Source organism: Peromyscus maniculatus, chromosome 3 (assembly GCF_049852395.1).
Source record: "Peromyscus maniculatus bairdii isolate BWxNUB_F1_BW_parent chromosome 3, HU_Pman_BW_mat_3.1, whole genome shotgun sequence".
In the NCBI taxonomy this organism is placed as follows: Eukaryota; Metazoa; Chordata; class Mammalia; order Rodentia; family Cricetidae; genus Peromyscus; species Peromyscus maniculatus.
Genome location: NC_134854.1, coordinates 164,139,554 through 164,163,205, shown reverse-complemented (window position 1 = coordinate 164,163,205; position 23,652 = coordinate 164,139,554). Strand labels below are relative to the sequence as shown.

At 40.8% G+C, this 23,652-nt stretch overlaps 1 protein-coding gene across 12 annotated transcripts in view; it reads left to right on the top strand.

Annotated features, from left to right (window-relative positions):
• Sox5 (SRY-box transcription factor 5) overlaps nucleotides 1-23,652 on the top strand; it is a 1,002,153-nt gene that overhangs the window by 971,664 nt on the left and 6,837 nt on the right. For all 12 annotated transcript variants that reach the window (XM_076568276.1, XM_076568278.1, XM_016008328.3 and 9 more), the window contains 2 exons: nucleotides 15,123-15,231; nucleotides 17,835-18,008. In XM_076568276.1, coding sequence (XP_076424391.1) covers nucleotides 15,123-15,231; nucleotides 17,835-18,008 — 283 coding nt within the window. The remainder of the gene's footprint in view (nucleotides 1-15,122; nucleotides 15,232-17,834; nucleotides 18,009-23,652) is intronic.

Below are 23,652 nucleotides of genomic sequence, written 5' to 3'. Positions count from 1 at the left end.
GAGTGCTGCTACAGATGACATTGTAGCAGAAACCTCCATGTTAAGGGTGGAAAAGGAGGGATCTCGGGTAGGAAGCATGGAAGTGTTTGAGGCTCTGCTTCCTTAGTCCTGCCAGGACAGCCTCTTGAGCACACAGGCCAGTGGACAGCAGGTCTGGACGTGGTAGTCTCTGCTCTAGGTCACAGAGCCTGGTTTTGTGCAGTGCTGGTCCTGCCAGGCAGTATGACGACAACAGAAACTTGGACACACACCTACAAGGAGAAGGTGATCTGAAAGTCCCCAGATCCTTTCTCTCCTTCCAAATGTGGTTTCCCTGGGAAGAGTGAACCCCATGTTATTGTGTCTGGAACACGTTTCTCAACAAATGAGGAACTGTAAGTACAAGAACATAAACACATACTTAATCACTATCAAATATGAGTGTTCAGAGGCAAGATTTAGTCACCCTTTGTTTATCAGCTTCATGATATCTGGGTCGAAATCTCTGACTCTTGATTTTTTTCCCTTTGGCTCACAAAATGGTTGGTGAACCTGCAACTCAACTACCCATCATCCAGATGGTTCAGGGGAGGGGCTGTTTTCCCTTTGTTAAGCTCCATTCCCATGGGCCTTCCTCTGCTAACTGGCTTCCCCAAATATCTCACTGGCTAGAAGTGGCTCATATGAATTTATGGAAATGCCTTTAAGTTGCTCACAAATCCTTTTCTGTAACGGAATTAGAGAATTGCTCTCTCTGAGATCAAGGGACACTTGGAAATCAAAGGTGGTCTTAGCAGAGTAAAAAAGAAGTGTCAGGTAGGTATTGGATAGGAAAGGCAATAGTCAATGCCCGCCATACCATAAAAATGGCACTGGGTTCTCAAATATTTATCTATGAACCTGAGTTGCGTTGTATAACCATCGCCTCTCACTGCCTTTAGCTCTCCCAACACTACCATCTAGGACCTTATATCTCACTCGTGGCTCACAAAAAGTTAAATAATATCAAAGTGTGGGCACAGGAAAACAGTGTTTGGTGATAGATCAGAATCTATGACTCGTGTTCACATATGTGCTTTCCATACATGTTAAGACCGACTTCTGTCCTGCTTTTCTTATTTAAAGTAAGGGAAGTAAGCATATAAAGGTGTGCATTTATTTCTTAAAGTTGAGAATTTACTTACCATACATGGTCTACAGTCCCTGTACCAGCCATGTTTATACATGCTGAGAATTCATCTATAATTGCAAATAGCTGCTAGGAGAATACCTTTGAAGCTCAAGAAAACTCCTTGGCAACTTTCTATAGACAGGTGAATGTGGTGGTCAGCAATGCACTTGTTTTAAATCACAGTTCACTCAAGAGCTACAGGAGTCAAATTCATAGAAGCCCTACTCAGGAATGCACAGGGTAATTTGCAAACAGATTAATTTTATCACAGTGGCACTCAGAATCTCTCCTCTCAGGAGCTTTACCCTCTTCCGTCCCTTAAACAGAGCACCAAACCTGAAATGACAGTGACCAATGTTGACTTAATGCAGATGTTTAATAATGAAAAAAAAATGGGTAGTTTGAGAGCATTAGTTACAAATGGCAGTGAGTGCATCTGATGGTACCCTAGTGATAATTTCACATCCATCATTCCTCATGGATGCTTTACCAGCCGTCTGATGGATGGGGTGGGCTGTGTTAGCGCTTCAGAAACTGACACAGGGAATCTAGCAGAGTTATCTGAGAAGGCCTGAGAGGACTCATGAGCTAGGGACTTTCCTTTGAAATAGTGAGCGAGAAGAAACACATGCGTGTCTCCATTCAGTAGAAGATGCTTTCAATTAACGGTCTCTAGATGGCCATTGTAAATACTGCTATGAGCCAAAATGGATCATAGTGGCCAAATTAGGACTGCATTTGTCAATTGCTAGAGAATAGCTTTACAAGGGAGGTAGGCATGGCAGGTAAGCCCTTCGGGGGAGGAAAGAAGGGGGAGCCTTCTGAGCCTGCATTTGTAAATCAGATTTTATTAATAGCCATGCATGTGTGTGTGTGTGTGTGTGTATGTATATATGAGACACACACACACACACACACACACACACACACACACACACACAAGCAGAGAGAGAGAGAGAATGAACCTGATCTTATCAATCATGTGATTAGAATTTGCCTAAGAACTAATTAAAATAATAGAAGTAACACAAGTGATTAATAATATTCTTTTATGAAAGTGCATCTATATTACCTTAATCTTTACATTTGTATATAATGACTTAGTGACTTTAATTAAAAGACACATACAGTCTGAAGATGAATATTTGCTTTTGTTCTGATGGAAGTCTCTGTCTTCTGCAAATGTATGTGGCATGGGTAGGGACCTGCTGGCTGGGAAAGTGATCATTAGAGAAACTAGACCAGTCTTCTGTGTGTGGGGCACTATCTTAACCTCAGGTTTCCTTTGTCTTTGTTTTACATTTACAAAACCTCCTGATTCTCAGCATGTTAGCCAGAGAACCCCTCTTATGGGACAGGGATGGGGAGGAAGCCCTTCGGTGAATATTATCAGCACAGAACAGCCAGTTTTCAAAAGCCCAGTATGGGGAAAAAAAAAGATGAGTAGGTATTATGTCATCACCCATCCATCATCCTATGTGTCAGCCTTTCAATAACTCCGATCGACATCCTTGACAGGCAGGTGCCAGGTAGAGGGGCTGTTTGTGTCCAGAAATTGAGTACAGGCCATCCACAGCTTTTTGTTCCAGAAGGTTTTCTTCTGCATCTTTTCATTTCTTTCTTTCTCTCTCTCTCTCTCTCTCCTTTCTGGGGGTATTTAATTGAAATACATGCCGAGTTTACAGACTGCAAAGATCAGAGCTGTTTCCTCCAGCAGTGGTAACTATGCATTAAACATTTTGATTTGTTTGAGTTTGAAGTTTGGTCCTTTTTTGCCATTTGCTTCATGGAGTTTGTGTATATTTACAGCCTCTGCATTTAATGGCCACATGCCTTATTTTCACAGATGGCCAGTGGAAGACTTTTTCTTTCTCTTAGTATAGCCTGCTCTCCGTTTTCATACATTTGTCAGTGTGCCACTGCTCACAGCTAGCAAGTGCCCACGCTTGGTGGGGAGCAATTATGGTGTGAGTTTTTAAGGAGCTTTTTAAAGGTTTTTTTTTTTCAGTAAACTTTTTATGGTTTAATTTCCAAGCCTAGAAAAGCTGTGCATGTTTTCAAACAGAGAGTCTTGTGTTCTTACATCATTCTGGTTAGAGAGGTTAGGGCAAAATGGCCCAATAAAATGAGACTCCCAGGGTGTGCCACATTGGGTTTTCAGAGGGACTTCCACCCTGTCATCCTAGTGACTGAAACTGTCTCTTCATTTCAGGGGATGAGCAGATGCTAATAACAGCATCCCTGGCAGCACTGGATAGAGAACATTCTAGATAACTTAAGAGTACATGAAGTAATGCATAGATAAGAAGAATATATACCAAAATATAAAGTGTCTGTACCAAAGTGATGGAGTTATAAATCTGCTTATGTAGAGTCCCTAAATTTTGTGTGAGTAAAGACTAGCTTTTGTTGGTGCCCCCAGACTGTTATCTTTCACAACCTAGTCTATCAAGAGTTGTCTCCCCTTTCACATCTATACCCCCATCCTCCTCAAAATCATGTTCTTCCTTAAGCCAGTTTCATAGGAAGACACAGATAAAATAAACACCTCGTCTATGTAATAGATGTACTCACTATCATGACCTTTTAAAGATCTTACCAATATGAATTAGAGCTATCAGGAAAACATTCAAACTTTAGCATACTATAAGATCTTTCCAGACATACCTCGTCCCTCTCTTGAAAATGAGAAATCCTTGCTTACAACCATGAGTCATGGGAACAATAATGGCTAATGGCTATGGATTTGTATTTTGTGCCTTCACATTTGTGGTGTTTCCATACACACTCTAGAGAAGGAAAGGAAAGGAAAAAGGAAAGGAAAGGAGAGGAGAGGAGAGGGGAGGGGAGGGAAGGGGAGGGGAGGGGAGGGGAGGGGAGGGAAGGGGAGGGGAGGGGAGGGGAGGGGAGGGGAGGGGAGGGGAGGGGAGGGGAGGAGAGGAAAGGAAAAAGGAAAAGAAAAAGGAAAGGAAACAATATTTGAAAAGACTGGAGGAACTTAAAAGTGGCAGATCAGTATTTGGGCCTCCGTCCTTTGGCATTGAGTTTAATCTTTTTTTCCAATGAACCACAAGAGATTTTAGGAAAGTAAGCAGTACCTGTGTGCTCAGCTTGTGGCCCTGTGTTGGACATGTGTACGTCTCAACATAGATTCTTAAAGCTTAAATCACAAAACTCTCACACATTAGGTTAGCGTCTCCATGGTTAGTAGACTCTCCTAACCTGTCTTTGTTTCTCCTGCCTCCTCTCTCTTCTCAGTGCTTCCTTTCTCCATACACTGGCCTCTCTCATAGGGAATGAGAGCCATAAAACCAGCAAGAATATACCCAATCTTATTTACATTACATTCCCAGCAGTTCTGATAAAATATGAAGTAAAGTTTTTGCTGTTCATTAAAATGAGATTTTAAGTGTATATTCCTATCTTTCTTTTCCTGTCTCTTCACCTAAAACTACCATGTATAATTGAAAAGTGAACTATAACCATAGTATGCCGGTTTCTATTTATCAGATCCAGTGTTTCTGGAGCAGACCCATGACTCTATAAAACAGTCTAATTCAATTTATCCAACTGAAGTAAATGCTGGCTACTCGGGTCACATTTGTAAGAACGCTGACAGTTTCATAGCTTTTATCCCATGCAAAAGAAAAATGAAAGAGAAAACCCCTGTGTGCTTCTGTACTGCCATGACTGAGCCGCCCATTGTTTATAGAACAATTATCACTGCACAGAATTCTAGTTCTATGTGTGTGCTTGTGCACACCTACCACATGTCTGTCCCCTATAGATGATGAATTCTACTATTTTCTCTTTGTTTGCCACCTGTATGTCTCCCACTAACCCTTCTGGTTAAACATGGTGAGCACCACACGTACGCCTGCAGTGATGTAAGCGAACAGTAAATCCTCCCTAGGTGTTAGTTGTATCCTGACTGGATGTGTACACAGATGCTTGAAGTCTTGAGTCTCAGTTTTTCCTCTGATGGCCTCCTCTCTTTCTCACACACACCACAGGCTCCCACATGATAAGTGAGCGATGTCGTGATTTTGAGTGACAGTACTCCTTTGTAGCTTCTTTGTGAATCATTGACATTTGACAGAATCCTCAGAGTGACTTTTCTGTGAGTGACACACTTGGGCTACCATGGTACTGCCCTCTGGCAATGTCACACTCAGGCTACCATGTTGCTTCCCTTTCTCTCTCAATGGGCCTTTGTGTCAAAAAAATAATAATCTTGTTAGACTTGGACATCCAACTGTGTCTTTTATGAACTGCCTACATCTGTAAGTGTTCTCATAGAATAGATCTGAATAACCACTATTTGATTTGCTTGTAACCTATTCCTTGAATTTAAGACAATGACTATAAAACTTAGAAACTGTTTTCACCCAGCGTTTCCATCTGTATGGAGTACCTACCTTTAAGGTTGAAGTGTATTACTGAGTAGCTTTAGAGAAATTATGAAGAGGTAGAGAAAATGTACAAATGTTTATATTTGTTCCAAGTACTTTACATCTGTCATACAGAGTTCAGTCAGGTTGGTGATAAAAACACATAGCCTTTTAGGATTCAAAGACAACCAAACAGCCTCAGCACAACTGGCCACGAGACCATGGAGGCCATGTGACTATGGCCCCTTGATGTCCCTAATGGGCACAGTCACATGGCCAACACACGGACACCTCGGGGAGATGAGACAGCTCATCAGCACACTCAGTGGACACAGCTCCATCTGTTAGGTAACTTCATTCCATGGTTCTGTGTCTTTCACCTGATAAGTGATAATCTTTGGTCAGTGTTCTATTGACCACGTACAGTAAAATTTCTATGTCTCAACAAGAACATGTCATGGTTATCCTAAAACACAAAGCCTCTCAAGGCATTTAAAGCAGCCATTGTTGTCTCTTTTTCCCTCTCTTATACTTCTTCAGGGCCTTTCCACATTCTCAATCATGACAAGTTGGATTTTGATAGAGTAATTCAAGCCTGTGCGAAGTTCAAGCAACCACCATCACTAATCTTAGCTTTTCTCTATTCCAGTTCTTACAGGAACACACTATGAAGACACCATCAAATGTATCTTATCACATGAACTCCAGCTTCATGCTGTTTCCACATTGTGTACCCATTGCTCTTAACTCTAATTCACAGCGATCAGAACTGACACACGCATCAAGTGTGTAGGTTTAGTTCCTAAGTGTTCTTTCTTCATGAAAATCAGAATTAGTTGTTTCATATAAGCTTTTGAATATTCTTCATAAACCTTTAAATATGTCTCCCCTTTACAATTATTTTTTTAAATTATTAAGAATTTCATCAGTTGTCTCCACAAATCATTTTGTAATTTTTATTGTTAAGCTGAACTTAGAAGCTAACATAGAAACTCCGAACTTCTCTGATTTTTCCATCAACCTTCAGCCTCGTGTCACTTTATAAGGAAGCATGTTTTCCCAGTGGGTTTCCTTTTGACCACATTACCAGGTGAGACTGGGCTCCTGAGTTTAGAGGATAATTACACTTCAAGAAACATGTCATGAAGCTTGCTACCAGATTTCAAACTAGGAGATCATATGTGCAACAAAAGTCAAACCTGAATCTCAAATTGAATTTGAGGGGGTGGAGGGGCAGAGTTAACAAAGGCTGATTGTCTGTCTAACTGGACCAGAGGACATACAGACACAGTTCTGACCTCTTGATTGGCAGGCCCATGCATCTCCGTGGGCTCTCTCATTCCTCAAGGGTCTCAGAGTCCAGGACACCCAAAGTTTCCATACATAATCTCACAAAAATAGAAGTCAAAGAACTCTTTCACAAATGTTACCATATTCTATAAAATTTATCTGTTGAAGTCGGAGGAGTTTTGTTTCTTAGTGTATGTTGTATGTGTGTGTTTATATGTAATTCATACATACTTTACAAGAAAGCCTGTCTCCTATATATCCTGTTAGTTCATGTGGGTGGATGGTTAGGTTACAGAGCACAGAGCTGTCAGTAAGCATGGGGCTGAGGGGATGGCCATCCATGTAGCTTCTTCATCTTCTATTTAAGCAGATGAAAACATCCCCAGCTGCTAAACCAGGACAACATTATGAATAATCCTCTAAGGTCTCTGGTGGGCTGTGAAGTTCATGTAATTGGATTGGAGAGTTAAAGTCTTTTTTTCTTTTCTTTTCTTTTCTTTTCTTTTCTTTTCTTTTCTTTTCTTTTCTTTTCTTTTCTTTTCTTTTCTTTTCTTTTCTTTTCACTACTTCCTTATTCTCCATGTCATTAGTGTAGTAGGAGACCATAAAAAAGAGTGACAAAAAACTGCAGCCAGAGGGGTTTAGCTGCTACCAAGTCAACACTTGACAGTCACACTCTGTTTTGCCATTACATGCATGCGCCTTTTACGAGTTTTCTAGCTCTGTGAGCTTTATTTCAGAGATGTCCATTATGGCAGCTGATCCACAGCTTATCTCACTCCTTGGTTCTGTGTGCCTGGTGGGGGGCAAAGCTCACTGCCCACGTGAATCCCAGTTTCAGAGAGGGATGGGGAACTGTCTGTCCGCACGCCGCTGTTTGCTTGAAGAGCGGAGAACTGGAGACAAGGCTCCGGCTTCTCCTGGTGTATAGCTGTGCGCTCCTTTGCTTTGACTGTACCATGAAAATCAGCAAAGATGGCCACTCTCTCCTTTGTGTTCACTGTGAATTTCCAGTTGTGTAACTTGATGTAATAGTGATGGAAGAAAACCTGATTTTTAGGTAGGCACAGATGTGTAATTAAGCTCATTCCCCAGTATGAAAAGGAAAAAAATAAAAAATATAAACATTAAATACATTACTATATATAGACAAGGAGGGAGAGAATTTAATGATTTTTAAAAATAACGCAAATCTTACTCTCATCATATGTATTTCTTGTCTTTACCATAGGGAACTGAGGCCCATAATCCTTCCTATGATCCCAACATGTTTGGTACCATGTTTTTTCTCCAGGGTTCAGTTTTCCCTATGAAATTTTCTTTTTTTAATAATAAAAATATAAATTCCTTAAATGTTTGCAAGCTGATGAGAATTTAAATCAAATTTTAAAATTAGAGTTTCTTAAGTAATTTATTAAAGTTATTCCCATGTTAAATATGTCCCTTTCCCTGTTAATCCCTGTTGTCTTTTCCAGTCTAATAGAGAGTGTAGGTATATTTTGGCTTTCCTGTTGTGTCCCAACATTGGTGTCATATGTTACCGATTCAATGTTCTTCTCCATTGTGCTAGTCAGTGGATAAGCTGCAGAGACAAAGACCAGCTGCAGTTCCACAAGAGAACATGAAGACTCTAAGGAGAACTTTGTAATTACGCACATTGGCCCCTGGAACCACCTGGTCTAGATGGATGGCTTTCTTTTGCTCCTTTGGTCTTTTGGGGTCCAAGACTACTGTGTAGTGCCACTGGCCTGGAACTTACTATGCTGGCCAGGCTGTCCTTGAACTTACAATACCTTCCCTCCACCTCCCAAGTGCTAGAATCATAGCTGTGCACTTTCCTCTTCTTGGACCTTGATACAGTCAGTTGATCTTCATTCCAGACAATATAAGATCAGGAAAGGTTTCACAGAATCTTAACTGACTTAACCTAATATTTCCCCTTGGTTTTAGCAAACCTTCGAATTATATGAGACTGGATTAGCCAAACAGTACTCTATTTCCAAAAGAGATCTGTTTGTTGTCCAATTGCTCATTGTCAATCAGCAGAGGTGCATATGGACCATTTTGTTTGACTCATACTTATATATGCACCAAAGTTCTGTTTTGACCATGTTGTTAGAATTGTTTTCATCTACTTTGCGATGACCCCAGGAGGAAAGAACTTTTGCCAGCATTTTTAAAGGTTCACGGATCTCAGTTGCTGCTCTTTCTGACTGGAGGAGGGTAAGACAGTTCTAGATCTGCATCTGAATAGTAAACAGAGCCCAGGAAACCCTAACTACTAACTGGCATTTGTGGTTTACAAAACTGCTCGTAAAATTGAGGTATGCCATGGCAAATTCTATGAAAATTATCGTTGATATGATTTTATTAATTTGATCCCAATGGAAACAAGTTTATGAAGTTGGTAGAAAATTATGACCTTTGTCCATCAACATTTCTTTGTTTCCCAAAACTTGGTCTGTGTGATTTCCAACATCTTCTCACACACTTCTGTAATACCTGGTCGGTCTTTCTTGTCTTTGTTTGTTCAGACAATAGACCTTACTCTGTACCTCTGGATACCTTAACTTCCACTGTGTGTCCCAGGAGATCCTCAAAATCACACCACCCCTCTGCTTCAGCCTCCCAAGTCCTGAAATTACCAGGCCATTATCAGGCCCTTGCCACCACACCCTGCTCTCATTTGTTATGTTTATCTCCTTATTTTATTGAAGCGGATTCTATTTAGGCAAGATTTAAATTCTGAGGACTGTGAGAGTCACACTATTCTTATTCCCATCCATATTTGAAAAGAGGATTCTGTAAAAGGAAATATTGAAACTAAAGGGTATAATCTCAAATGATTGAGTCTTAGAAATGATAGCACCTATGTCAGTCCCTGTAGAGCAGCGGTTTTCAATGTTCCTAACACTGTGACCCTTTAATACATGTCCTCATGTTGTCATGTTGTGGTGACTCCCAACCTTAAAGTTATTTCATTGCTGCCTCATAATTGTAATTTGCTTCTGTTATGGATCATGATGTAAATACCTGTTTTCTGATGGTCTTAAGTGACCCCTGTGAAAGGGTCATTGGACCTCCAGAGGGATGGAGATCTTTCCATATGTCTAAGAAACAAGACACAAAGAGTGACAAAATGTGTACCCTACCACATTCTCTGCTTTCTGTAGCTGACAGCTTCTTGACCAGTGTGAGGGGCTCCATTCTAAAAAAGCCAAGGAATTGCTTAGTCTCAATATACCATGTACATTAGAGGCAGCTACTTATATGTAACTTACTATAAAAACTGATCACAACATCCCTGTTCATTTAGTTTTTGCATCTCAGTAGGGTGGTCATCCATAGAAGTGGACTCAGTGTAGTTAAAAGTTATCCTGTGTCCTGCCTGAGCCCACGGCCTCTCCGACCCAAATAAACACACAGAGGCTTATATTAATTATAACTGCTTGGCCATTAGCTCAGGCTTATTAGTGACTTGCTCTTACACTTAAATTAACCCATAATTCTTGTTTATGTTTAGCCATGTGGCTTGGTACCTTTTCTCAGTTCTGCCTTGTCATCTTGCTTCCTCTGTATCTGGCTGGTGAGTCTTCACTCAGCCTTTTTCTTCCCAGAATTCTCCTCATCTGTTTGTCCTGCCTACACTTCCTGCCTGGCTATTGTCCAATCAGCATTTTATTTATCAACCAATCAGACCAATACATATTCACAGCATACAGAACAACTCCCACAGCATTTCCCCTTTTCTGTCTAATCAAAAAGGAAGGTTTTAACTTTAACATAGCAATATTACAATAACAGAACAGTTATCAAACAAGAATTACAGTTACAATATCTAGTCTATTTGTATTGGGCAAAATTAAAGAAAATATTCTATTTATCCTATATTTGTGAGTCCAAGGTTTCACATCTACCTTATCTCTTATCATAACCAAGAAAAACCATAATTATAACTATTTACTCTTCAACTACATCAAAGACCACAGAAGGATAAAATATTATCTAAGTAAACAGGAAATGCATTGTAAGAAATTTCCAAAATTTTGGAAATGACAGAGACAGCTACCTGCCTGGACAGTCATCCAGAGTTCCTCTGTAACATTGGGGTATTCATCTTTAGCCTATAGGCCTAGAGTCTCTCAGTTGCTTTTCTCTGTATCTTGTAGAATGTCTGGCAGTCTCCTCTGTGAAGCAGGAACCTGAAGGACCATCTCACCTTGTAAAGTTCAGTCGTCACCTTCCTATGATATCCTGTCAATATAACATTTTGTCAAGCAGTCCAGGCAAGAAAAGTTTCTTGCCCAAATGGCTATTTTTGCCAAGAAGAAGATAAACTCCACATGGAGTATCTTTAATGCCCAGCTTTCTCTTTGAAGTAAATTGGTACTGCCAGAAGCAGACGTGTCTCATTGTCCAGAAAATCTGAGTTTTTAAAACATTTTAAATGCCATATTCTATAGCTCTTTGAAGTGTTTGAAGATAACCTATCTATCTGAAATATATCTATGTATACCTAGAAAATTTAACTAATATGAATATAAGTTTGATTATCATGGATGACTAATTATTAATCTGTACTTCTTAATTATACATTACAATTTTAAATGAGCTGCACAAACATAATACCTTAAACAAGAGTAGAAATATACATACAGTATAACAAAATTAACTTTAAATTTGTATCAATAAACTAAAATCTATAGCAATTTAAAACATTTTAAACAAGTTGCCCTTTCAAAGTAGATTCAATAATCTACCCTTTCATCCTATCATATCTATACCTACATTTCTATATCATATCCCCCTTTCTTTTTTTAGAAAGAGATTGACTATGAGCAATAACAACCTAATTTGTAACCAACAACCTAAACAAAGACAAACATCCATAACCTGTTTTGGGGGAATGTGGGCATAGTTTTCTAGGCTACTTCCTGCTGATAAAGGGTGTTGTATTCTTATGGGGATCCTGAGAAAATTAAGAATTATGGTCAAGTCCTGACTAGAATAGTCTGTGAGGCTGCATTGTCTTTGCCAGTTGCTTTGAAGCCGTTTTGGATGTTGGATCATCTGGGCCATGGTGTCATCAGAGACCTTTCAGGGGATCTTGGCTGATCAAACCATATTAGCCTGGAGCAATCCACAGGTTCTCATTTTCTGTGGAAACAAAGCAAAACCTCTTTTCCAAAGCAATGTATCCTTAGACACAAATTTTGAAGTCAAGATATATATATGGTAACTGAGCAACCTTTACAATCAAATGTCTTTCTGAAGTTAACAATCCCAAAGACAATATAATCTAGACTCTCGGTGTGATTTCCATCTTTACATAGCTTATTTTTTATATTACTTTTACTTTCTCTTTAAAGACTTTATTTTTTAAAACTATGTATTTCTTTATATAACTGTCTATTTTCCTTTTCCTCTTTCTTTTAAGCCTACATACATTTTTACACACATTATAAACAGTTGAGGGTTTAATCTCATCTGAATCTGTTTTATTGTGAATCTATTGCTTTAAACTGCAGTAGTTAATACTGAATCTGAAGCCTTGGCTGCAGACTCTGCCCACCTCAGCATTTCAACATGGCAGAGGTAATTCACCTCCAGCTCTGGGCCATGTATACCATCAACTCTCAGGAGCAGTGGGTCTATGCCTCCATTAAAGCAGCATGTTGCCTAGAAACCTCTTGGTTTTTGTTGTTGTTGTTTTGGGGTTTTTTTGTTTTGTTTGTACTAGCAAAAGCAAAATCCACCATGCAGCATACTGTGTGGCCTGAATATTCCTCTGTGTACCCCACCAGGAATCCACCATGGTGCTTGTCTCAAGCCTGTGTTCTGCAAACCCATCATACTGTAGCTCAAGTCCACATGCCACAATGTCTCTGTATCACAGCTTTCCTGTTAGACACTACTAGGAAGCTGCTCTTGGCTCCATTTTAGAACACTTTTTTAAAGCTTTCTCAGGTTTTAGGTGGAAATTCTTGCCCCATGTCTGGGTGCCATTTGTAGTTGAAAGTTTTCCTGTGTCCTGCCTGGTCTCATGGCTGCTCAGACCTAAATAAACACACAGAAGCTTATATTAATTATAACCACTTGGCCATTAGCTCAAGCTTATTACTGACTAGCTCTTACACTTAAATTAACCCATAATTCTTGTTTATGTTTAGCCATGTGGCTTGGTACCTTTTCTCAGTTCCACCTTGTCATTTTGCTTCCTCTGTGTCTGTCTGGCGACTCTTCACTCAGCCTTTCTCTTCCCAGAATTCTCCTCATCTGTTTGTCCCACCTACACTTCCTGCCTGGCTATTGGCCAATCAGTGTTTTATTTATCAACCTATCAGAGCAACACATATTCACAGCATACAGAACGCTATCCCACAGCAACTCAGTGACTTAGAAGACATTTAACATTTCATTCTTTTTCTATTCTGATTGCCTCTATTTTGATATTTCTCTTTGGAAAACCTTTTCGTCTAATGGGACATTCTCTGGACAATATATAGTGTTATTTCCCTGTAGATTGTTAGACCAAAATTTGAAAGGTATTATGTGTACACAGTCCTTCCTCCAAAGAAGTACAGTGATGTTTTCTTTGACCAGGGCAGCACTCTTAGATGTTGTTGATGGAGGCCTCTCTCTTTCTCTCTCTCTCTCTCTCTCTCTCTCTCTCTCTCTCTCTCTCTCTCTCTCTCTCTCTCTCTCTCCTCTCCCTCTCCCTCTCCCTCTCCCTCTCCCTCTCCCTCCCCCCCTCTCTCTGTATGAATGCAACTGTATTTTAACAGCTACATTTACTATGAAAACAGTTAAGCTTGGTGGATAATGCAGACTCCCTTAGGCAAAAAAGAAAAAGAAAATGAAAAAGAAAAGAAAGAAATCTAGGGGTTACAAAACTGTGAAAAATACCAATCACAAATCCCAAACAAACTGGGTCAGAGTCCACTCACTTCAGCTTTAATACTGTGTGATTCTGGGGGAGTAATTGTAAACTGGGTTCTCTTGTATGCTGATAGACAACTTAAGTTTTTCCCATCAAGTCAGATACAGACTTTGATGAATAGAGTACAGAGTTCCAAGGCCACAGACTTGAGAGAAATTTTAATGTAGTTCTTACAATTGTACTATTGTCAAAGGTTTGCCAAGATAAAGCCTGCACTGTGTTAAGGATTTCAATGCCCTGTTAGTTATTTGTGACAGCATTTGCTGGACTCTTTCCCCTGTGATACAGTGATTATCAATAGTTGGTTAGGTTCTGTGAACATTTTACCATAGGTGGCAAGTGGTTCTGCAGTGTATATGATCTACCAGTGTCATTCATGACAATCTTGCTCCAACAATCTGGTGAATTGTCAAGAGACTGGAATTATAGCTGCAGAAGCCAATGGCTGCCTTCCTGAAACTGTCTCAGAACCACATCATCCAGAGAGCATGGCTGGAAAACTTGAGAGGAAGGCAGCAGACCTCTCCATGCATGCTTTTTCCTTTTCTCAGAGTCAACTGGTTTCTTAATTTGGAAGCAATTTAATATCATGTGGGGGTGAGACTAAGCATTATATTTTTCTTGAATATCACTTCATTTTAACACCATGTTCTCCACTAATGTAAGCCACACTGCATGCTTTTAAAAGACTTGATGTCTTTGAGATCTAATTTATGTCTATTTGTATCTCAAATAATTCGCCAACTCAATATTTTGGCTGAGCAATCCAAATCAAATTGTGGTCCAAGTAGCAGGCACTTCCATTGGATGTACAAAGCCTTGACAAGCAATTAGTGATGAATATTTAAGTGTCTTCATTACCCTTGTGTGAGCAATGCAGATGGCATTTGGGAGGTGGCAGCCGGAGGTGAACTCCTCTGAGTTCTGTTTCTGGTCAACTGACTATGGGGAAGACTTTGTCTGGGCCTTATGCCACCCCTACCCCTCTACTGTCTGAATAAAAATGAAGCATGCTTTCCAAATACAGAACAGGTTGCTGATGGGAAATCTCTATGTGCGTTTTGTGACTGAGGAAGGTTGTCTCCAAGGATCCCAGCCTAGCTCCTTTAGGCACACAAAACCCAAATGCCAAGACTTTTTTTTAAGGGTTTGTTAGAGTCAAAGTTCTTTCAAAAGCCCTGCTGATTATTTTCCTTAATTGCCTTAGTATGCCATGTTGAACATGCAAAGGTGAATAAACCAATATCCCATGTCTCCTAGAAGCCAATTTTATTATATATGGCCCAAGGGGAGAAATGTCTTTGAGTAATTATAGTTTCAAGAGTCTCATTTGAAATTTCTTTTTTTAAAGGAAAAAACAACACTGGAGAGTCTGACTCAGCAGCTGGCAGTTAAACCGAATGAAGAAGGGAAATTTAGCCATGGAATGATGGATTTCAATATGAGTGGAGACTCCGACGGTTCGTGAGGATTGTTCATGCAGAACCTAGGATGGAGGGGTGGAAGTGTACTTAGAGCTGTTTAAAAATCACAAAGAGAGCAGAGAGGGAGGCCATCGCCTCCCTGACCATCCCAGTGAGGGCTCACACACACTGGGCAGTACCTGTGTGCCCAGCACTCCTTAGTGCTTCTTGATCTATGCCACCTGTCAGTGCCACCACAGACAAAGAGATTGATCCCAGCAGTTTGGAATCATCTCCCCAGGATCAGGGGGCTGTAAGTGCCAGAGGCAGGACTTAGATCTAAGATGACATAATTCCAAAGCAAATGCCCTTACCCAGCAGCCACCCTGCCCATCACCTCCTCATTTCCTGTATGCCAAACTTTGTAGAACTGTGTATCTATCAGCTGATTTTGTGGCTTGCATTCACAGCTAAATGCATGGTTCGGAGGACATATTCTGGGCATTTTCCTTGCACTTGGAGCCTTTTTCTGACACACTGTCCTCACACACTACTACTAGACAGATACTACTCTAACCTCACATCTAGACCCCATCTTACCAGCATCCATATGGGGAACTCCATGCTCCCCTCCTATACCTCAAGCTTCAAACATCTCACCCAGCAGCCAGATACCCAATTCAGCTGAGACAGTAAAGAGAGCATAAGAAGAAAGTACAGTTTCTCTTATATAGGACCCAAACCATGTCTTTCCTCTAGAACCAGGTTAATGTATTTTGGGACTTTAGTGGCCCAGCCTTGCTGCAGGCTGGAAAAAAACTTGGCAAACCCTAGAGATACAGACTGCGGAAGGGAGGAGTCCCTGAGACTCCTTAGCACACACACTTCTCTGGCCATCATGGTTCTCAGCAGCCAAAACCTAGGCAAGATTAAACATCTCATTTCGTGATCCCATCGAAACTGAACTTGTTCAATTGGAGCACCAGGAAAAAAAAGAAAGAAAGAAAAGCTTGCATCCATCCCCGTCTGCGTCTTGCTAGTGCATCAGGGAGAATAAACCTGGCTGACGTACATACAAAGAGCCTATTTAGAGTTGACGAAGTCCCGCACTGCTGCTCTCGTGGCTTATGTTGCTGTAAGGTGTAAGAGCCGGAAACGGCAGATGTGCCTATGATCATTCCCTAGTTACAAACCCATTTCAGAAGATGATGTTGTGCATTAGCACTGTGCTTGTCAATCAAGAGGCAGTTATTGGTCGTAACACATTCCATCAATTTTAAGTTATGCTTGCATGATAAAATATACTCTGGCAATGAGCATTCCAACAGCAAAGCTTGTGCTGCCGCTGTCTAATTGAGTGGTGTGCATATGCAAAGTAGCTTCCAGTCTACATGGAGCAAGGAGCACATAATGAATGAGGAACCATGAACTGTGCTACCTAGAGAGATGCTGCTTTGCTGTTGTTGTTTTTAATTTGCCAACTCTATAGAGGTAATATTGATTGATTGCCTACGGCTTCTTCAGATTTTGGTATATGGATTAATAAGGGGGATTTTAAAAAGAAAGATATGATTTTCTTGGTGGCACAGCACTAGAAAGTCCCAGCATTTAAGTTTTATGCTTTTTTTTTCCTTTTTTCTTTTTAAATAATGACACCAGTGAAGACTTAGCTGCAGAGTGCCATGTTTCCTGGCTTCCCTTTTTCTCATAGCCAAAACCCAAACATCTTGGCTATCAAGCTGTGAGCTACTCTGACAAAGATGCTTTATGAAGTCACGTGAGGCCAGAGGAGGGGGAGTGCAGCTTCCCGAGGTTCAGTGTGACTCGTGGGAGTTGAGGGGTACTTTATCATCAGTGACCCTTGATAACTAAATGCAACCATCAATTGGTCTTTTGATAGCATGTTAGGAGAAAACATTCAGTGAAATGTATGTTTTTCCCCCTACTTTAAACATGACAGAAAACAAGAGCCAATAATAACATACTAATTAATTGATTCTTTCTCATGCATCTATCCATTGGCTATTGCCTTTTACAGGCAGGATAGACTGTCATGATAGATAGATAGATAGAGAGATAGATAGATAGATAGATAGATAGATAGATAGATAGATAGATAGATAGATGATTGAAAAGAAACACCAACCACATTAAAGGGAGATCTTTATATTGTTTTGGCCAAAGTTCTATCTAGCATGTTTTACTGATGTGTCCTCAGAGACAAAAGGGAGGTACAAATACTTCAGGTTCTCACAGTATTGGTGTAGCCTTTCCTAACCCAGCCTGCCACACCCCTGAGTGTCCCATGGTTTTATCAGATCCTTTGTATCTGTAATATTTCTGTAGTACTGATACCCCCAAAGAATCCAAAAAACAGTACGTCTCAGCTTCCCATGGGCTCTTCAGTAAGTACTCAAACTGTCCATAGTCTTTTGAAAGCCCAAGAAGTAATGAGAACTGGCTTAAAAATACACATTTGCTGCCACAGGCTTATCACAGACACTTCATAAGCAAGCATCTGTCTTAGGAACTGGGAGTACCATTATCAGAAGTACTTTTTGTTTTCAGATATTTTAATAGACTAAGAAAACAGTCATCGGGGAGTAGTGTGCTGCCAGAGTCTCAACACTGACATGCATGGTGATGTTCCCTGTTTCTAGGAAGCGCTGGAGTTTCAGAGTCAAGAATTTACAGGGAATCTCGGGGACGTGGCAGCAACGAGCCCCATATAAAGCGTCCGATGAATGCCTTCATGGTGTGGGCAAAAGATGAACGGAGGAAAATCCTTCAGGCTTTTCCTGACATGCACAATTCCAACATCAGCAAGATATTGGGTAAGGACAGTGTGGAAGCCTGAGGGGTGTGGGTAAGGAGAGTGTGGAAGCCTGAAGGGTGCTGGGTAAGGAGAGCCTGGAGGCCTAAGTGGATTATGGGGAAGGAGAGCCTGGAGGTCTGAGTGGGTTGTGGGTAAGGGGAGCCTGGAGGCCTGAGTGGGTTGTGGGTAAGGGGAACCTGGAGGCCTGAGTGGGTTGTGGGTAAAGGGAGCCTGGAAGCCTGAGTGGGTTATGAATAAGGGGAGCCTGGAGGCCTGAGTGGACACCAATAGATATACACTACTCTCATGTGATCAGGGAAAGACTGAGTGTGGAAGGCAGCCTGCTCCTGCCTTCTGCTTTTCCCAAATGTTAGCACCATCACTGAGGGCCCTGTGAACAACAGAGTATCCCGTGTATGATAAACCCAGTTTGTAATGCTCCCTGGGGAATGGCCATGCCCATTTTACTGTAAAGTCCCCCTGCTTCAAGATTTATGACAGACCAAGTATAGCTTTCACATGAGGCATTCATGGTGATGGCCTTTGTTTTTTCATTTCCTTCATGAACTAGTCATGCAGGTCTCATCTTTCTTTTGTCCTACTTTGTAGACATGTACAGATTTTAGAGTTGTGTTTAGTGTGCATGATGTGCAGGGGGAAGGAGTGTGGAAGGCCACAGGTTGGTTAATCAGAACCTAAGATCTAGAATTCCCATTCCTATACATTCCGCAACCCTATGGACTAAAGGTGCTCTTGGTAACTCTTGGGATGTGGCATAGCCCTGAGCTTAACTGAAAAGAAGCTTTGCAATTTCCAGCATGCCAGAAGACATGGCACACATTGACCCCAAAGTGGACATAGAGAAGACGGAGAGGGAGGGAGGGCACAGAATACAGAAGGACTTCCTGTAGACTGACTTAAGACAAGAGCCAGGCAGAATTTAAGCAAATGAAGGTTCCATCCTCCATTTGTCTTTAACCTTGCCCTCACCATGTTGTTACCATTATCCTCATCTTTATTTCCAAGTAGCATGATGCATGAGAACAACAAGGCAGATTTTTGCATTGTCCATTCTCTAACCATGAGAGTTCAGAATGAAAGCACCTAGCTCTGTCAGAAAAACACTAGGCCTTGAAAATAAGAAATAGTATATGCATAGACTATTTTAGCTTTATTAAAATCAATGACACTCTTAGAATTAAATGTACATTATAAAGAAATATCTTTTTTTTATTTTATTTTACAATACCATTCAGTTCTACATATCAGCCACGGGTTCCCCTATTCTCCCCCCTCCCACTCCCTCCCCTTACCCCCAGCCTACCCCCCATTCCCACCTCCTCCAGGGCAAATCCTCCCCCGAGGACTGCGATCAACCTGATAGACTCAGTCCAGGCAGGTCCAGTCCCTTCCTCCCAGACTGAGCCAAGTGTCCCTGCATAAGCTCCAGGTTTCAAACAGCCAACTCATGCAATGAGCACAGACTTGGTCACTGGTTAAAACTTTATTCTAGAGAGAAGAGCAGATGGTTTTGAGTGGTGCTATGGTGACTAGGGAGGAGCTCAGTGGTTAAGAACGCTTGCTGCCTGAGTTAGGGTTTCAGTAGCTGCAGGTCTGGAGTACCCAAAGCCCTTATCTGGTCTCCACAATCAACCACCACACTCTCACACACATTAAAAAAAAATGGAAGTGTTGTTTTTAAGACTAATTTTTCTAGGAATTGTAGCAAAGATTCCTTATGGTGAAGCACTAACAGGCTAGGAGAATCCATTTCTGACTCAAGGTGAGAGTTGCCATATGATCTCTGCCATTACAGTCCATATGTAAGGTGGTTCTAGCCCAAGACTTGCTGATGAAGCCGTATTAATTAAACATACAGCATTTATAGTCACACAAAAATTAAACACTGAAGTGTTTGGGGCCTCAATATTTAGTCATAGCTTTAAGTAAATATAAAATCTTCAAATAGGCACAAAATGGTTCAGAATGGCCTATTTCATATAAAAGTACAAAGAAGGCTTGATGTTTTTCTCTTTACTGATTGTTTTGGATAACAGCCTCCGACAGCATGCTGCTAATTCATTCTGCTTAAAACAGGCGCTTGAGCTGGGTTGACATTTTACGTAGTCTCTGGGGATCCTAGTTGACATTTTAAAGGGCTTCTAAGCATTTTATAATACCCTAAAATCTGGTTTTAATAAGCCATTCTGCTGAAATTGTTAACATAAGGAATCACCTTTTACTGTTTGGCGCGAGATCAGGGACTGGGGGACATCTTTTTCTGATTAGATATACAGTAGTTGGAGTAAAATGTGCAAATTCATTACATGCCCCATGGAGATGACCTAGCTGCTCAGCACAGCTCTCTTCTTGTAGCATACTGCCAGACTGAGAAGAAGTCTAAACAAACACACACACAAAAAGTGAAGGTTCCTTATTCTGTCTTATTTTGAGCACCAAATTTTTTGTTGTTGTAACTTCCTCTTTCATTATGAGGAGGCATTCCCAATATTCTATTCATTTTCACTGCAAACAGCCGACAGCATAACACTTCCTCACTGTACATAGCTGTGGGCGCAAACCAAGTAACTGTTTCCGCCTTTTGGGGGGAAGAGGCTGGGCTACCACAATGTCTTTGCTATCATCCTCAATGAGTGTGTTTATGGGATCTGCAGTCAGCTGCCACTGTTGCCAGGGGGCCATTGAGACCAAACCCAGCTTACCAGTTGGCTGTCTTCACCCAGAGGAATTATTAAAGATGTAAACTGGATTTGCCTCCACACTGAGACTGCGCGGTCCTAGGATGGCATTGGGACGCTGCATCCCAGTTAGCACTTGAATATCGTAATTCATAATTATGAGCAAATAAATCTGTAAGCTGAGTAGTGGGGGCATACATGCCAATAATCCCAGAACCTGGAATATGAAAGCAGGAAGACTGACTAACTGAGCTTCCTGGAGAGACCCTGTCTCTAAAAGCAAAAGGAATTTGTATTTGTAATTATGATGTTGACTTATTTTAGAATATAGCTCAAGGCTGGCTACTCTTAGTGGAAATATGCTGTCAGAAGTTAAAGCAAGGAGTTTTAATTCTCACCTACCAACCCAGCATTCTGCACATGATAGGAAATATAAAAATGACTGTCAATCCAAGACAGGTTACCTTCAGGATAAACATTTCCTTTTCTTAGGGAAGAGATATTTTAGAGAAAATTTGGGAAGAAGAATACTTCATAATCTAATTAAATTCCCTTATTTCTGTATTTAGTTTTCAGAGAAGATAATAGATTTTGCTCTAAGTCAGCTGCCCTAGACTCATGATTTTCACTCTATTTCTACTTTCCAGGAGGCTGTTTGTAATAAACTGACCCTTATGTGCTGGTCTGTGTTTTGAAAGCTGGTCTACATCCTGGCAATAAATGCCATGAAAGGAGTTGATCTTATTCAATAGTATATTATCTGTTTGTGATGACATACCCAGAAGCAGCCTGCCAATAGGAAAGGCCTGCCAAAGCAGTAATTCTCAATCTGTGGGTCGTGACCCTCTGGGGGGTCACATATCAGATTACCTACATATCAAGCAATTGCTAACAGTAGCAAAATGACAGTTATGAAGTAGCAATGAAATGATTTTATGGTTGGGGGTCACCACAACACAAGGAATTGTGTTAAAGTGTCACAGTGTTAGGAAGGTTAAGAACCTTCCTGTTCTAGAATGTAATGTGAGGTAGAGTTTGGGGCTGACCACACTGGGCGTGCTGCTCAAGCATGAGTTTTAAAATAAAAACCAGGAACTCTGCTAACTGAATTTCTATTTGGGATAAAATGAAACGATAAAAGCTATCTAGATGGGAGTTGGGGAAGCTATCTAAAACACTGCTGATGGGTTGGCCTGTGCTCCCACAGGAAAGAGAGGCTTCCCTGTCCACTCTATGATGGGGCACACATAGGCTCTTCTCTAGTTCTAGGGGAGAGTGCTCAACAGTGTGCTGGCCCCGCCCGACTTACAGGATTATTGCTTCTAAGCTCTCCTCTGGATGACACCTGAAGGAAGGAAGGGCCCTTTCTGTTGCTGTCGTGACAGACTTGAGATGGAGAGACTTTATCAAGATAGTTGGGGTGATGGTCTTCTTACTCAGGGGCACGGGCCATCCAGTGGCAGGAAATGGGCACTTGTGTTCTTCCTCTCCTTCCCTCCTGGGCACCCTTACCTACAGACCTGCTAGTGTCCCACCAAGGCTTGCACCCAATGATTGTATCTGCTCTCTACCACCTTGGAGAGGCTTACCTCAAAGACCTCCCAATTATGAGTCAGATCTACAACATTCAGATTAGCTTTCCCTTCTTAGTCATGCCACACAACGATGATGGAATTCCAGGCTGATTCTTGGCATAGGCTATAGGCAGCTCCTATGTTTCAGTTTGTAGGGTTCGTACATTTGACTATGGATGAGCTAATCATTTTTCAGGGAAGCATACCTCACCTGCACTAGGGTTTTAAGGTCTGACTTAAGACTACAGCAACCCCACTACCTGCGTTCTGACTGTACTTGGTCATACTGACAGAACAAAAGCATCCAACCCTATCTAAACCTTAAACCAAGAATTATCATATGCTATTTTTAGAAAGGCTTCAAACTTGTTTTTTATCCCTCTAATCCATGTTAGATTCAACACAAAACAATGGAAAGGGAAAAAAATGAATCAATATTACTATCGTTGATTATCATGAAACAAGGCATGCTTCCTTTTAAAGGAGTTGTTAAAAGTCTTACTCAGTGAATATTTATTATGTTACTTCTAGTGTCTACTAGATCACAGAGTAATGTATATGCAGGAATATATATTTATGAGTCATATCTACAGTTAGTAGGTGCATGGTGTTGAGTAGGTTATTTCATGTATGTGAAAATCAATTCTCTCATCTATGGAAACAGGCAGGAATACTGTCTACCTCACAAGAATGATAGTAGCAAGATGACATTACTTTCTTTTTTAAAATATTGTAACATATTATGTGAACATGTGGAGGTCAGAGAACAACTTGCCCATGTCACTTCTCTCCAGCCACCATGGGAGTCAGACTTGGCTGTTGAGCCATCCAGGACCCAAGGTGACTCAAGTTCTCAGCACAGTTCTCACCCATGGTAATCCCCCAATCCTACTCCTCATATAACTTTAATCACATGTACCCATTTAGAGGAGTTAATTTTTAAGCACAGTGTGTTTTATAGACATAGTTTCTAAAACCATGTGATACTTGAACTTCTGTGATAAGCAATGTGCCCTCAATATAGAAATACTCAAAGACTGAGTAAGTTACAGATTCACAATATGTGATGAATTCACATGGAGCTTTTAGCAGTTTGACTGCATCATATAAAATTCTTGAGCTTTTCAGTGCATAATAAGCAAGTTTAGTTAAACTGTTCATTCAAGTCAAAAATAATACATTGCCCAGTGCTCATGTCTTGGGGTGCATAATTTCCTTGCAGACACCTCTGCTCTTGTGAAAATCTCGCCTTTCAAGTTGATCTTGCTAATCAGAAACATGTTTATATAGTTCTGGATTTTGTCCAACATTTTTCTCAATTTCTTCCTTGTTCTCCATGGCATCTCTTTTTTTAGGATTCTTAGAAGCACTGCAAATTGGCATCCTAACC